This window comes from Hoplias malabaricus, chromosome 4 (genome assembly GCF_029633855.1).
Source record: "Hoplias malabaricus isolate fHopMal1 chromosome 4, fHopMal1.hap1, whole genome shotgun sequence".
NCBI lineage: Eukaryota > Metazoa > Chordata > Actinopteri > Characiformes > Erythrinidae > Hoplias > Hoplias malabaricus.
The window spans coordinates 10,210,565-10,227,759 of record NC_089803.1 but is presented as its reverse complement, the minus strand read 5'-3'; the positions used below and the strand labels follow the sequence as shown (position 1 = coordinate 10,227,759).

At 40.1% G+C, this 17,195-nt stretch overlaps 1 protein-coding gene and 1 long non-coding RNA gene across 2 annotated transcripts in view; one reads left to right on the top strand and one right to left on the bottom strand.

The window, feature by feature from the left end:
* Positions 1 to 676: 676 nt before the first annotated feature.
* LOC136694708 (uncharacterized) overlaps positions 677 to 17,195 on the bottom strand; it is a 31,465-nt gene continuing 14,946 nt past the window's right edge. Inside the window, exons 3-4 of the long non-coding RNA XR_010802230.1 lie at positions 1,362 to 1,471; positions 677 to 763 (exon numbers count right to left, since the gene is read on the bottom strand). This is a non-coding gene — a long non-coding RNA (uncharacterized lncRNA). The remainder of the gene's footprint in view (positions 764 to 1,361; positions 1,472 to 17,195) is intronic.
* Positions 4,282 to 14,603, top strand: LOC136694019 (zinc-alpha-2-glycoprotein-like). Its single transcript, XM_066667357.1, has 8 exons — positions 4,282 to 4,450; positions 6,261 to 6,527; positions 6,805 to 7,080; positions 8,976 to 9,260; positions 11,528 to 11,656; positions 12,104 to 12,160; positions 13,946 to 13,987; positions 14,099 to 14,603. Exons 1-8 carry the CDS (start codon positions 4,387 to 4,389, stop codon positions 14,224 to 14,226), a joined length of 1,248 nt encoding a protein of 415 aa, XP_066523454.1. The 5' UTR covers positions 4,282 to 4,386; the 3' UTR covers positions 14,227 to 14,603.

Here is a 17,195-nt window from a genome sequence, read left to right as displayed (position 1 = left end):
GTATTCACCTGATTGGGAAAACCATTTACAAACATTACATTTGCTTTTTCGTCGTCTTGACGAAGCTTTTTCAAAGCTGAATTTGGCTAAGTGTGAGTTTGTTCAGGCAACTGTCACATATTTAGGAAAACAGGTAGGTGGTGGTGAAGTCCGGCCGTTAGAGGCCAAAGTAACCGCTATAGTGAACTTTCCAGTTACTATTACACGGCGTGATCTACGACGATTTTTAGGTATGGCTGGGTATTATAGGGCATTTTGTAGAAATTTTTCTACTGTAGTTACTTAGTCCTCCTGTTAAATTTTATTGGTCACCTGCCTGTGATCATGCATTTAACTGTGTCAAATTACTCTTGAGTAGTGCTCCTGTACTACCTGCATCTGGCTTTTGAAAATCATTCAAATTAGAGGTTGATGCAAGTGCAGTTGGTGCTGGTGCAGTCCTGCTTCAGAAAGATGACAGGGGAATACACCCTCCTGTGTGTTATTATTCCCACAATTTTAATAAGCATCAGTTGAATTATTCAACAATTGAAAAGGAAGCTTTAGCCTTGCTCTTAGCACTTCAGTACTTTGATGTTTATGTTGGATCTGCCAGTACGCCTATTATTGCCTATACTGACCACAATCCTCTAGTATTTCTATCCAGAATGTATAATCAAAATCAAAGGTTAATGCATTGGGCTTTGTTTATTGAAGATTACAAACTGGATATTGTACACAAGAAAGGTAAAGATAATGTGGTCGCTGATGCTTTATCTTGTTCCTGTTGAGAAGAAGAAACGGTAAAATTTTGTTTTATTAGAGTAGAGTGTACAATGGAGTTGTAAATGGAGTGTGTGTGTATATATATATATATATATATATATATATATATATATATATATATATATATAAGAGCACTATATTGTATATTTCCCTCACTTTCACACTGCATCACACACTCCTTGTTATACCCATCCCTTGATACCCCTAGATGCCATCATACAAAATAGAGGGTGGGATGTAACAAGACGACTAAACCCAGTAAAACCACTGAGATCGCTCCTCCAATCTCTTCTGTCCCTGCAGTTGGAGCATCTCTCGTCTCTAAACAGAGCACTGGTGAGAATCAGTCCCATCCCAGCACTAAATGTTTCCTGCACTATGAGTCTGTCTACAGGAGCTGACGACTCTTACTGAGTCACTGACTGACTGACCCCTGATCAGTGTTTAAATGAGCTTGAGTGAGAACATCATGGATCTTACAATAACGTCCTAATAAAGACTCCAATAACTCAGTGTAGAGAAAATGGACCTGAGCTCAGACTCTAGAATTTCAGTGGTGTTCGTCTTCCTTTCACTCTATAAACAGCCTGGTTTACCTGTTTTTATTGTTCCAGGTGAGGATACAGTCATGTGGCCAGGCAGGTCAGGGTCAGTCTGCTGGACTCACTCTGAGATTTCTTCACAAACACAAACACATCTGGAACAGCTGCAGAGAGGAAAAGTGAAGATACAACATTTCACATTCAATCAAATAGATTTTAAAGGAACTTGCTCTGAAATAAATATATTGACTGTTTAACAGCATTATTAAATTATCCATTAAATGTTTAACAGCGTAAATGTTAGTGGTGACTGGTGTGAAATGCTGTGTTCTAGAGAAACTGATCATCTCAGCTTTGTTAACCGCGGTGGGGACAGGAAACAAAGGGTTTAATGTTTTAAGGTGATTAATATTTCTCAGAACTGACTTGTGCAGGAACAAAGAGTTAACCTGGACACAGGGCTCCAGACTAATGTCGTCGATAAAAATAGAGCACGGGACGAGACAAAAGATCTTCATTAAAGAAAACGTATTGAGAAACCACTCAAAAGTATTCAACTGAGAAGCTGAATCATGAAGGAGCTCATGAAAGACTCTGTATCCCTCCAAAAATTTCCATGAACAGAGTAATGGAGTAACACCAGAAGAAAACCTGGATATACAGACCCATTCCAAAAATTTAGAATATCAGGGAAACGTTGATTCATTTCCATCATTTCATTCATACAGTTAAACTTTCATAGATTATAGATTCAGGGACCACAATTTAAATGATTTCAAGTATTTGTTTATTTTCAAATAATTTGGGCTTCCAGCTCATAAAACCCACGAAAACAGGATTTCAAAAAATTAGAATACTGTGGAAAAATCAGCCCAAATTTTGCAGGGCATGAATGTTTTAAACGAATCATCTACTAAACTCAAAGCACCTGCACAGGTTTCCCCAGGTGTCAGTAAATTGCTTCAGTTTGGTTCAATATGGGGAAGACTGTGGGCTTCAACGAATTATCCAAAAGAGAAGATTCAACAATCTGGCAGAGATCCAGGAAGAGATCCAGGAACGAGGCAGGATGCACAGCTGCAAAAACCACCACATTCAGACACATCCGGGAGATGGGCTACAACTGTCAGGTTCCTCGGTCAAGCCACTTCTGAACCTGAGCCAGTGTAGGAAGCATCTCAACTGGGCCAACGAAAAGAAGGGCTGGACCATCGGCCAGTGGTCCAAGGTCCTCTTTTCTGATGAAAGTAAAGTGTGCCTTTCATTCGGGAATCAAGGTCCAAGGGTTTGGAGGAAGACGGGTGAGGAACAGAACCCAAACTGCTTGAGGTACAGTGTGAAATATCCAGTCAGTCATGATTTGGGGTGAAATGTCTGGTGCAGGTGTTGGTAAACTCTGCTTTCTTAAATAGAGGACTTCATGATTCCTTCTGCTGAGGATCTGTATGGAGAGGCCCATGCCGTCAGAAGCACCAAAGACTGGTTTGATGCCCATGCCGTCACAGTGCTTGACTGGAGAGCCAACTCGCCGGACCTAAACCCCACTGAGAATCTATGGGGTATTCTGAAGAGGGAAATGAGGGCCACCAGACCCAACAACAAAGAAGAGCTGACAGCAAGCATCAAGGAAATCTGGGCTTCCATAACTCCCAGGCAATGCCACAGACTGATTGCCTCAATGCCACGTTGCATCGAGGCAGTGACTAAAGCAAAGGGATTCCCAACCAAGTATTGAAGAGTGACATATCGTTTTGAAAGTACCATATTTAGCATTTTTTTTTTTTTTTTTGCAAAATCTGAGAAGTAGTTTGGGCTGATTTCTGACAGTATTCTAATTTTTTGAAATCCTGTTTTTGTGGGTTTTAGGAGCTTGAAGCCCAAATTATGTGAAGATAAACAAATACTTGAAATTGTTTAAATTCTGGGCCCTGAATCTATAATCTATGAAAGTTTAACTTTTTGAATGGAATTATGGAAATTAATCAACTTTTCCATGATATTCTAATTTTTTTAAATAGGTCTGTATATTTGGAAGATGGACACCATTCAGAGCCCAACAGGACGACAGGACAGATCCAGGGAGGGATAATTTTCTCCTGAACAAGTGAGAGCAAGGCATTTCATAAGAACTATAAAATAAGGGCTGTGTTTCAAAAGCTATTGCAACAGAGAGTAAGAAGCTGGTGATTAACACCAACATTTGCCTCAAACGGACCCATTTAAGGTGGACCTGAACCCCTGAATACGGAAACTGTAAATAAGAAGCAAACATTTTAAAAATTTCTAAGGCACTGACTTGTGAGACAGAAGGCAGAAAGGCACTGAGGACGCTGCCTTCTGTTTCAGACAGAGCTGTAGTGTCTAACATCATTCACTCCCCTCCTGAATTCAGTTCACTATAATAGTGCACTACATAGTGATTAGTGAATAGGGAGTCATTTAGGACACAGTCCATATCTCCCTCCTCCACAGTGTTCTTCAGGGCAATGTTTTTACTGAAAACACAATAAAGGCATTTTTAACTGCCAGGAGTTACATCATATTGTTACTTTACTTTCATTGTACATCGTGTGAACGGTTTAAAATTTGTCAGTGTTTGATTTGAAAAGCTGTGACGTCACGTGAGCCGCTGATCTCCAACTCATTTTACCGAGCAGCTGGGGCCATGATTTACAGATGCTGGGGATGTCTCCATGTCGCTCTGTGTGTGTTCACTGCCCCCTAGCGCAGTAGTGTGTGTGTGTGTTCACCGACAGATGGGTTAAATGCAGAAACACTTCGTAGTACATTGACAATGACAAATAATTGCTCGTTTGCCTTTTTTCCACCAAATATTAATATTTATTACAACACAAAAGACTGTCATCCATATTTTCCACGTCCACGTCTATATCTTCATCCGTATCGCTAGGTGGGGCCATATCCTAGGATTTCGGTTCCGGAAACTAACGGAAGTTAGCTACCATTGGTTTGTTGTGTATAAAACCGCTGACTGTTTAGGAAATATAGGTAGTTTTTTTTTTCATATCAAAGGGGAATATTACTTGATTTTTTTTATCAACGACCCGACACAGTGAAGATGTTTTTCAATGAAGAGTTAGTTTTATTTCTGCTGCTCCCCTGTAACCTCGTCATTTGTGGAGGTGAGTCTCGGTTCTGTAAGAGTCTGTGAGACTCGAGGCGAGGGCAGTAACGGTAATAAAATGTTCGGGTGATGCGGGCACATGCCAGTGACATGGGCACCTTACGTTCAGGTGACAGTGGCATATGACCAATGTAAACAGACCAATGAAGTAGCGATAGCTAACATGCTACAAACATAGCATCCCATATTCGCACACAGTCCACTATCACTGTGTTTACGGACAACTGAACTACACGCTTTTCCCTTTCTAATATCACGATATATGTCTGTGTCATACGACGGAGTTTTAAGTCAGAACTCTGAGAATATTCTCAGAAAAAAATCTCAGAATAATTGAGTAATAATAATAATTTATTGTACAAGTCGGAGACGTAATGCAATGAAGCCTCGTGGGCTCTGGATAATTTTCGTGATCATTAATTGTATCCTGTGAAACTACACCGTTCATGCACTGATTCAGGGTTTAAACACTAATCACGATCTGGTCCTGATGTGGAAGAGAACTGAGTGTTTACTCCTGAAATCTATACCATAGTATGACTTCAGCAACACACTGCATTCCAGTTACAGTGTGTGTCTGCTCCATTGTACGTGCAGTGAATATTCTCAGAATTCTGACTTTAATCTTGTTTTTTTTCTCTCTCTTCTCTCAATGCTGTGGCCCTAAATCTCAGTCGTAGTGTCAGGCACAAAAAGCAGAGAACTAAAAAGTCAAAAGCTGCACAGGGAGCAGCTGTGGGTTTGGTGCCTTGCTCAAGGGCCCCTCAGCTGTTCCTTCACTCCCACCGCCCCCAGTTTTCCTGGGACTCGAACCAACAACCTTTCAGTCCCAAGCCCTCTTCTCTATGCTGACAGTGTTGAAAACTGATGGAGATGAAAACAGATTATATATTTAGTAGAGATGCACTGATTTGATTGGCTGTGACTGGAAAAGGCTGGTTTTTACTGCCATAACCGGTGTCTCCAAACTGATTTGTGTCGGTCGCATTTACACAAGGGCAGAAGCAGCACAAACACAGCTACACACACTCACTGTTTAAGCAACATAGCAGTCATACGAGCGCTTGTTTAGCTTGGCTGGACATGTGGTAATGAGAAAAGAAACACGGTGACAAGTTAGAAATGCTTCTTTTGTTCAGAAAAACTTAATGTTTAAGTGACTGCTTTAGATGTTGCACAAACTTGTGGACCTGTTTTCATTTGTAAACTTTAAAACATTGCTCTTTATTTTATTTCGGGGGTTTTCAAAGACAACATTTGTCAAATTAGTGCATAATTTTATGTCGAGACGTCAAAAGTTTCCATTAAAAGAAAAGTTTAATGTATGTTGTCATTAATAATTCTCAGAACGAAAATCAGAATCGGCTAAATGTAATATGGGGTAGCGTAGCAAAAAGTGGCGTTAATGGGAGATGGACAAGGCTTACTTACGTATATGGTTGTTGTCCATGACGTATAACAATATGTAATATAAACCGTCAGTATTAAATCCTCCTCCTGCAGTCCAAGACTTTAAATTCTCCTCTCTTTATTTATCCATGCCCGTGGAGTTTGTAAAATTGTTCAATAGGTGCACCATCGCGTACCGAGTCAGGTGTTTGTGTTTCTCTTTTATATTTTTATTTCTTTTCAGTCATTCCATGAGATATCTGAAATTTAATTCTGACTAGTAACAATTCTAGTTTTATAAATCAATAATATTTTTAGGCAATATTTTTAGGTAGATATCTGCTATTATATTTTACTGTAGCACTTTCTGGACTTTAATTACTTTGTTATATAATCTATTTATTTTCTGTTCCCCACAGATAAACACACTCTGTTTTACCTCTTCACCGTCCAGTCTGAAGAGTCCTCACACAACACCTACCAGTTCAGTGAAGAGACTCTGCTGGACGACACACAGATGGACTCCTACAGCAGTCGGGACGGTATCAGGACTCCTAAACAGAGCTGGGTGAAGGAGATAAAGGAGAGTGAGTGGAGAACAGGAACTGAGAAGCTGAATCGTGATGGAGGGTGGGTGAACAAGGTTCTTCAGTTACAGTTGGAGGCCTTCAGACACAAAGCGTCAGGTGAGAATATTAATGTATCTCTTAATTTATGATTTCATAATCTTCATGAAGAGAAGAGTTTGTAAATCCTACTTTTTAAAGAAGCTGTAATTGAGAAAGAAATGGTGAAGGTCCTGAACCTCACCATAACAGAGTCTACCTTAGGCCTGAGTGCATTAATGTGTGAAGAATGGGTAATGAGTGCGGTGTTCAACAGGGACTGGGTTTAGTGTCTGTGTGCAGCTGATTGTACAGTGTTGAGGGTGTGATGATGATTCCAGGTCCTCTCCTGTTTCAGAGCGTCATGTTCTTCAGTGGAGAAACGGCTGTGAGGGGGAAAAGCTTCCTGACGGCTCAGTGTCAACTTTAAACTGCATTAATGAATACGGCTACGATGGAGAAGATTTAATGTCTTATAACTGGACCTCGAGACAGTGGTCAGTCTCAGTGAAGGAGGCCCAGGAGACGGTGGAGACGTTTAATTCTGGAAGTGGTCTAGTTCCTGCTCTGAGTTGTCAGGACTGTGTGAAGTGGATGAAGGTTTATTTACAGTACAGTCCTCAACACACACCCAGTGAGTATCTGGAAACTTGTCGTAATCAGAGTCTGTGATTTCACTCTCATTAATAACAGCAGGAGCAGTAGAGTCCATATCAGTGTTGTACACACCACAGCTGTGTGTTGGGTTCTCTGTCCTCACACACACACAGTGAAGATAAACACAGCATTAAAGTCAGTTTCAGCAGATTTTAAAGCCCTCCATAATTCAGTGTGTGAGAGTGTTCAGATGTGAAGGGGCTGTAGAAACTTGTGGACAGACCCAGGAGTCTCTAAAGCTGTTTTCATGTGTGAAGTCTGGAATATGTCCAGAGAATCAGGTCCAGACATGTTCTCGCAGCAGGAAATGTTCAGTGTGGATCAGTTAAGGGGCGGAGCCTGTGCAGCGTGTGCAGGAAATTTATTTACAGTGCAGTCCTGAACCCACACCCAGTGAGTATTTGTCATAATCAGATCACCCCGACGTCTCTAAAGCTGTTTTCATGTGAGAATCAGGTCCAGAAATGTTCCAGAGTCGCCCTTTCACACATGTAGCATAGAGCTGGAGATTTGTAGTGTCAGACGTATTCTCACAGCTGGAAATGTTCAATGTGGATCAATTAAGGGGCGGAGCCTGTGCAGCAGGAGACACAGCATCAGTTCACTGTGATTCTCCAGATCATTCCCAACTCTGTTCACACAGGGGTCACTCAGACATCACCCTGACTGTGTCCTAGAGGCTGGCAGGATAAAGTCAGAGTAATGTCTGGTACAACTTATTCAGTTCTTAGAAATATTAAACACTTTAAGGAATTAAACTCTTTGGTTTTCCGTTCTCACCAATCTCACATGGAGGTAGTGGGTTCGAGTCCCGCTCCGGGTGACTGATATGTTCTCCCAGTGTAAGCGTGGGTTTCCTCCAAAAACACACGGTTGTAGATGGCTTGCTGACTAAAACTTGACCAAACATGTGAGTGTGTGTCGCCCTGTTACTACACCTCGACAGGAGACCTGTTAAGACTCACACCTGTTTACATAAGGTCTCACAGATATTGATGCATATCAGAGTAAAAACCAAGCCATGAGGAGGAAAGAGCTGCCTGTGGGGGTCAGACACAGGACTGTGGAGACACATCTGGAGAAGGCTACACAATCATTTCTGTTGCACTGAAAGTTCCCAAGAACACAGCAGCGTCCATAATTCTTAAATGGAAGGAGTTTTAAGTCAACAGGACTCTATGTAGAGCAACTGCTCCACTAAACTTCGTAATTGTTGTGCTCAGTAAAGCCCAATTTATACTTCTGCATCAACCCTACGGCATAGTCTTGCAAAGAAACACCTAAAAGAGACTGAGACTGAGAGAAACAAGATTCTCTGGTCTGAGGAAACCATGACACAATTGACCTTCATCTATTGTTTGTTTGTTTTTGTTTCTTACACATGTATAGCACATTTCTGTATACCAAAGGGTGCTTTACAATTGACACAGAATGCCATTCCATTCAACGTTCAATCCACACACACACACACACACACACTCATACTCAGTGCTACTGAGTAAACGGCCTGAATAGTTAAGTCCATGTAATATTTAGGCCTTTTATTTTTAATAAATTCTGTATTCACTTTGATATTTTGGGGCATAGAGAACAGAAAGATGAAGAAAACTTTTTTAAAATTGTATAGATTTTATCACAAGGTTGTGACAAATCAAAATGTGAAAGAGTCTGAAGACTTTATGAATAATTGTATGTGTTTAATCCTTTAATGATGCAGGAATTTTAAAAACACAAAGCAAAACTTCACAATAAATATTACTCGCATTTAAACACATGCTAAAACAACAAATATATTTATTTCAGAACACGTTCCTTTAAAATCTACATTTGATTGAATTTAAAATGTTGTATCTGCACTTTTCCTCTCGGCAGCTGTTCCAGATGTGTATGTGTTTGTGAAGAAATCTCAGACTGAGTCCAGCAGACTGACCCTGACCTGCCTGGCCACGGGCTTCTACCTCAAAGACCTGAAGATGAGACTGAGGAGATTCACCACTTCACTCCCTGATCATCTACTAACATCCTCAGGAGTCAGACACAATGGTGATGGAACCTACCAGCTGAGGAAGAGTGTGGACGTCCAGGAGGAAGATACAGCAGGATACGACTGTTATGTTTCTCACGTCTCCTTCAGTGAAGCAGTAATTACACCATGGGGTAAATATATCTGTGTTTGTAACTGTAAACCCTGCCACAACGGCAGATGTGTCCACACCACACTAACAATAACCTTCATTCCTGTAGGAAACGGGTGACGAGATCAAAACTTCACTGTGTTTCTCCACTTTAATCAATATTAACTTCTATAATTATTGGTAAAACGCCACATTACATATGTGTTCTGTCTGATACAGTTCCAGTTCCACTGTGTACAAAAGGTTTTAGACTCCTTTCAGTGTCTCTTCTGAAGTCAAGGCTGTTAATAGTGCAGTAAAATCAGCTGATCCTGGCTGTTAGGACTCGTGCTGATGGGTTCAGATCTAGTTAATGTTCACTTGATGAACTCTTGAAGTAATATGTCAGTTTAAATAGATATTTATTTTAAAATTAACACATTTTTTGTGTCATCTGTGACATTTCAGAAGGGTGATGGCTTTTGGGTGGATGATGTCAAATGGTTGCACAGCACTAAACTTTAAAGCAGTGAATTTTGTCTAAAGTGTGGCTCACACTAAAGGAATTTCAGAATCATAACTGGGGAGAGTCTGAAAAACTTAACATGAGAAACACTTTTCTCAATTACTACTGATCATAAGTGCTTCCTGCTGCTGAAATATTTAGCTTGTAACACAAACAGAAAGTAAAACAAAATCCATTAAGCTTTTTTCTTCCCATTTAAACACTACAGATCATAAGTAAGCTGAACTTGTGCATGAAGTAATAACAGTATACCTACGCCACGATAAGCTTATAATGGGTTTAAATTGGAAGAAAAAAGCTTAACTTTTTTTCACTTTCAGTTTGAGTTACAGATGAATTCTTTCAGCAGTAGAGTTGTGATTAGTAGTAATTGAGGAAGGTCCTTGTTTTACATTAAGCTGTTTCCTTATAGTGGGTTTAAATGGGAAAAGAGCTTAACATAAATTGTATTACATTCGAGTTACCAGTTTATAGTTTCAACAACACAGAGCCCTTGTGATCATTAGTAATTAAGAAGAGCTTGGTGTTCCTAAGTCGTTGTTTTAGTACGTTAAACTGTTTCTTTATAATGGGATTAAATGGGAATATAAAAGTTTAACATATTTTGTTTTACATTCCGTTTGAATTACAGGTTAAATATTTTAGCAGCAGAGAGCACTTGTTATCAGTAGTAACAGACCTTTGGTGCTCTAAAGAGTGTTGTTTTAGAAAATTAAGACACGTTAATCTTTTTTCACATTAAGCGTTTTAGACTCTCCCTCCTACGGGATGTTGGAAATGTGAGACACTCCACAACGTCAGACAAAACTTGAAAAAAAAAAGCGAACTTATTAGTGTACACTGTTTAGAGCTGGTTTAGCACACCACAGCAGATTTTTCAGGGGACTGAGGCTCAAAACACAGCTATTTAGAGGAAAAAGCCATATACCTGTGAACACAAAATTGAGATTTTCTGAGAATTTTGTCTGTTTACAGCTTAATTACTTTCTCTTTTAACCCAAACTCAGCGCTAAACTTACAGCTGCAGTGGGCTACTAGGTTTGGGTTTTATTTCACACCCATTTTCAGACCGTGACATCATTGAGCTCCTACAGCGCCCCCTCCCTGTGGCTCTCTTAAATTCACATTAACATTTTAGCCGACTTTTAAAGACACAGAACAGAAATTTGACACACCACACACACATCATAAATACCGCCCTCATTTTGAGATACCATCCACATTGTTAAATACCACGGTATTATCATTATACCGCCCAACCCTACCACCAGCCATTTACCCCCAAGTCTCGCCTCCATGGGCACTTGTTTGTCATTATTTTGTCTCTGGTGTGTGTCATCTTCAGTGATTTCAGAAATGCTGTGTTCTGGCACAAACAGAAAAGGATGAACAGTGGTCCTGTATGTCCCAGAGCGAAGGTCCACTACCACTACCACCATTTGACAACACTACCCAGTGTGTGCCCCAACAATAACAAGGATGGTGACCTACATGTAGTGGGAATCCAACAAATAAACTATTTTTTTGTTTTGTTTTTTAAAACGTGTCTTAATGATTTATAGTAAATCCATCATATTAGTGTTTACCAGCTGGGGTTTAAACTCTGGTACAGAACACGTTACTGTAAGATCCATGATGTTCTCACTCCAGCTCATTTAAACACTGATCAGGGGTCAGTCAGTCAGTGACTCAGTAAGAGTCGTCAGCTCCTGTAGACAGACTCATAGTGCAGGAAACATTTAGTGCTGGGATGGGACTGATTTTCACCACTGCTCTGTTTACAGACGGAAGATGCTCCAACTGCAGGAATAATCTGAGTCCAGGAGAGAGTGTAGGGGTGACTGTAGGAGTGATCTCACTGGTTTTACTGGGTGCAGTCGTCTTTATTTTTCTTTGGAAAAAAGGGATGTTTGGTGAGTACAGACCACATCCACAGACTCTCCTCAAAGACACAAAGTAAACACTGAATATCTACTAGAACATGCAGCGGTTTCTGGAGAAAGTAAATATTTGGTTGATTTTATAGTAAAAATAAAACACAATACATCAATAAATAAATAAACATCACTAGAGCAGAAACCTTTACCTACAGCTAAACTACAGACAAAGACAATAGGCTCAGGCTTCACCCATAAGCTCTTCAGTCATAAAACATCATTCAAAACATTAGTGAATGAATGAGTGAGTGGATTATAGTCTAGTTCTATAAAGAAAAACAGTGTTACTTAGTGTTGAGTTTAATTTTACATTCTTTAGTTTGTTATTATTCACAGTTATGTTTGTACATTTACTGTTTTTCTTACATTTACATTTATGTAAAGACAACAGAAAGCCTGAGTATCATGTTTATTCCATTCAAGGTTGTCCACTCCATGAAGGACGTGATATGAGAGATCAGAAAGACGTTAATGGAAAATGTAAGTGTCTGTGATTGTGCTCTGTATCGTGAAATAAATATATACACACACTGAACCATCACTGGATTAGGAACTCCTACCTTGTACCGACACACACTGTCCATTTTAGCAGCTCTACTAACCACACAAGAGCACTTTGTAGTTCTACAATTACAGACTGTAGTCCACTGGTTGCTCTGCATACTTTCTTATCTCCATTTCACACTATTCTTCAGCGCTCAGGACCCCCACAGAGCAGGAGAGATGTGGTGGTGGATCATTCTCAGCGCTGCAGTGACACTGACGTGGTGGTGGTGTGTTAGTGTGTGTTGTGCTGGTGTAGAGTGGATCAGACACAGCAGTGCTGCTGGAGTTTTTTAACCCTTTCAACTCGAACCCCGCACTGAGCGGGGTAGAAACACACCTTATATAATCAGCTTTGTAAGTCTTGAATGTCTGAACGCGTCTGTGAGCTCCGTATACCGTTAGAAAGCGCAGATCCTACCGTTTCTAAAAATAGCGCTCTCATCGCGGTGCTGTGAAGCCTCTGGGAGTAATCCAGTGTGAAAAACCACCTAAAAATCAAGGCGCTCCTTCAAAATCTGTGTGTTATGTTCTTGTCATGAGAGACTGTAATGATAGGCGCTAAAATCAGGAAAAAAACGCTGAAAAAGGGACAAGAAAGACGCTGTTTACTTTCAGTTTCGTTTTGACTCACATAACGTCAACCCACGCTGTCTCTGGGCAGAAAAATATGAGTCATCAGCAAAAACATATTCCTATTATTGATTTATAGTTTTTCAAGGTTTTTTTTAGGTTTCACATCAAATAACACTGCATTAGATCAACAAATATAAACTAAAAAGCTTAAATAATTATTTATTGTGGGTTTTCTAAATAAACAAGTATTATTTCATCATTTTTTAAAAAGATTATAATAATAATAATAATTGTAAATATTATCAGCATCTGAGAAAACTGCCAAAGTACCAAAATGTTTTTTATTTGTTGGGATATTGTCCATATTTGCCCTGAACTAAATTCCTGAAAGTCTGGGCCTGCTGTGGCTGTCAGAACTTTATCAGTCATACATCCCAGAGCTTAGAATATCAAGAAAAATATGTCCGTCTGATGCTACAAATTTATTTTATCACAGTAATATGACATGTAATAAATTAGAATAAAAAATGCTTATGTTTTCAACTAAAAGACACCTCACACTAACAATCTGTGTAAAGATATCTGATGTGGGAATATGATTTCAAGGCTGTACATTGAGAAATATGAAAAAAAAGCAGGCGCTAGGTAAAATTTTTGGTCAAAACATGACAAATTTATAGAAAAATTGATTTATCGGTCAGCATGAAAATCTCAAGTGATTACATATTTGAGTAGCTAAGGTTCTTTAGAAAATAAAACAACATAGCCATATTCAATATGTCACATAATTACTGTTTAAATGCAACTGAAAGAGGCACTGACAAAAAAACGGAATAGCAAAATAGCTATATATATAGGGTCCATGGGGTTAACCCCTCAGTGTCACTACTGGACTGAGAACAGTCCACCGACCAAAAGCATCCAGTCGACAGCGTCCTGTGTCACTGATGAAGGACTAGAGGACGAGCGACACACACTGTGCAGCGACAGATGTCTCTGACTGTATATCTAGGTGGACCAACGAGGGCGCCAGTGGAGCTGATGAAATGAACAATGAATGCAGATACAGATTATCCAGTGACCCTTCAGTGTGTATATAATATGAATATCATTTTTATTATAAAATGTATACATTTTTCTCTTTAGATCAGCAGGATAATAATCTACCAACTCCACAAGATAAAGGAGGTGAGATTTACTCCAGTTTCAACTGTAGTTTCTGTTTAAATACTGGTGTATGTTGTAGAGACTGGAACAGAGAGACCCTGATGTAGAGGATGTGTTTATTCACGTTGTCAGAATCTGGGGAGAGTCTGGTACCTTTCACCACTAAATGTACCCACCTGCTCCAGTGCAGAAAAGGGTGTGCAGGTGTCTGTATTAACCCGGGACATCTGACTGAACAAATGATGGCACGGCCTCCTTAGAGGAGCACTAAGTGATCACGTTCCTTTGGTCAGTGCTGAGGTGCGTCAGTTTCTCTCATGATTCGTGGGGTTTTGGTGTCTCTCTTAAAGAGGTACTATAAATTTAAATAAACAGATCTGTGTGGAGAGGGTCTCAGATTGTACAGTAAGGATGTAGTACTGGATTTCAGCACTTCTGCTGCCATGTGTGATGTATTTTCAGCAACGATCTTGAGCAGTTAATGCTCTTCCCCAAGCACAACAGTGGCATTAATTGCATAGAAAATCCTCTTCTCTTTCTACACATGCTCCTCCACAACCTCAGTGTTATTAACAGCACTAGAGAGATCATCTGTGATAAGCGTGGACTTAGTGTGAAGGTCGTAGTATTGCAGCTGCAACAGCGTTCTCTGGAGCCTTTCCAAGAGTCTTTGTATAAACTGCTTCTAATAGTTTGTGGACTGACTGAACCACCACTGAAACACTGGACACACACTGGTAGAGCTTCTACGCTGCAAACACAGCAGCTCTGTCTCTGTTGGAGCACAATTACATTCAGCTTCAGTCAGAGCTCGAGACTCATTCAACAGGATGACGTTCCTGAATCAGACACATCTCGGACTCCTCTGTCTGTAACGTTAGTGTTTGGTCGAATTGAAGCATTTCAGCACTGAGTATTTAAGACTGTTCAGTGCTGCTTCCTACTCATCAGAACAAACCCACTCTATATTTCCAAGGTGCAGCGATTGTGGCTTCATTTGGTGTGTGCTGTGCAGGGCATTAATTCATACCTCATCACCGTTGTAGACCTTTTCAATCAGAGGGAGCTGACCTTCAGGGATCATCACATGACCCATGCACTTTACAGATTTAATTTGTGCTGCACCTGCTCTGAAGTACACACTCATTTCCTGTGCTCTTGTCGTTACCTTGTGCAGAAGCTCTAAAACTCCAGGTTTATCTCTTGGCCTGCTGCTCTACCCAGAGCTACAGATGCAATCTCCCTGAATAACAGCAGCCTTGTTTCTGTGTGGTCTGTGATGCACTTCAAGAAGAAACACTCGGCTGGAGTCATCTTTGCACCCCCAAATGTAACCAGTTGTTGAAACATTTCCGTCAGCACCAGCATCCATCCTCTGAGTAATGTCACTTCATCATTAATGTGTTGAGTGCATTTATCTGAGCACATTCTCCCACAAATAATGAACCCTCAACCTGCACAATCTCTACAGCTTGTGCCCTAGTTTGTTTTAAGTTGTGGACTTCACTTTCTTTGTTCAGGGAAGCCATTACACTAATGTCCTCTCTGGAAATTTCTGCTGTTCTACAGATTGTGGATTTGGACAAAGTCAGCTTAAGTCTTCAGAGAAGCTCGTCTTTGATATGATTGGTTGTTGAGCTAAAGTCATCTCATTCTCTGCGGCTCCAGGTTCACAATCTTTACTCTTCGGTTTTAGTTCAGTTTCCTGCTTCTCTATATGTGTGGACTCCTGTATCACATGTGACTGAAACTGACATCTCTCCAACAATGTCTTTCTGTGAACTGCAATGATTGCTCAGTTCTGCCTCTGCACTTTCAGTTTGGAGTGTGTTGTACAATTAAGTTGAGCTGCAGTCGTATACAGTAGATACCTCTGCTCCCACCTGCCCCAGTTCACCCTCACGTTTCCTGAGAGGAGTCCTGAACTGCTTCATGTCCTCTCTGTGAAGTTAGTCCACTCTGTTTAGCTCACTGTGGACCATTTTTAATTGGTAAATGATTAAAATAAACAAAGCTGCAGGTCTCTTTAAAACAACAAAGGAACATTTACCTCTGTTCCCTGTAGAAGGCTTTAATGTCTAGAGATTTGTTTAAACTCTATCTGAACAGAAGAATCTGAATGAATTTCAGCATAATCTTTAACATTAATCTGATCTTAATGTTTAAATAAAATGTCATTTTTAAACAAATTAAACAGGAACCGTGTTGTTTTTCAGTTGCTGTCAGTCGCCAGAGGAACAAATGTCAATACTGACTCCTACAACTAAAACCACTGCAGGAGAAATGGTGAGTAAAAGAAGGAGTTTCTAATAATGTGAACAGTGTGTCTGTAGATAACGGCGACATAATCATTGTTTCACAGGGAACTCCTAAGAGTGAATTCAACTGGAAGTAAACTGTAAATATTTCACGACTGAAGCACCATGGCCCAGGAAGAGGAGAGAATGCTGAACACGAGACCCCCGTCTGTAGAGAAGACACTGTGTGGACAGTTATTATCTGTACCATAAAACATTTGGCAAAGTTTGAGCTTTTTATGCAATTAATACCATTTGCTTCTAGAAATAACAGTAAAACAGTGCCAGAGGCCAGAGTGTGAAGGCAGTAGCTGAATGTGCAGTTGAATGTGTAGAGGTCGACCAGCAGCAGCAACAATCCCAGTCTACAGGAAACTCTCCTCAAAACTGTGGCAAAAATATTAAACTGACAGACAGGGATCCCTGCTGTTTTTCATGGCTTCTGAATGACTATTAGACTTGGTCATTTATTTATTGTGGGGAAATGATCCAATGTTACAGATCTGTGAGATGCAAAGGTATGTGAGTCTTTGGTTTGAGGATCTGGTCTGAGGCCTGGTGAAGTGTTAACTACAACTGAACAGTTCTCGTAACTGTTGATCAGTCCTGCAGCGTGACTTAAAACAACTTCAGCTCTGTTAAGTTGGTGTGTTTCCTCTCATTAAATGTTTCCTTCAGGTCTTTTCACAAAATTAATATTGGATAACGGTCAGGACGCTGACTTGGCCTTTCCTAAACTAATGTCATTTTCCTTTAAACATTGTTTGGTAGAACGTTTATGGCCATTGTCTTTCTGCATGACCCAATCTCCTAAGATTCAGCTCACAAACAGATGTCCTGATATATTTCTTTAATATTTGCTGGTGTAGTTCAGAATTATTTGTCTCATCAATGATGCAGTAAAACAGGCCCAAACTATGATACTACCACCA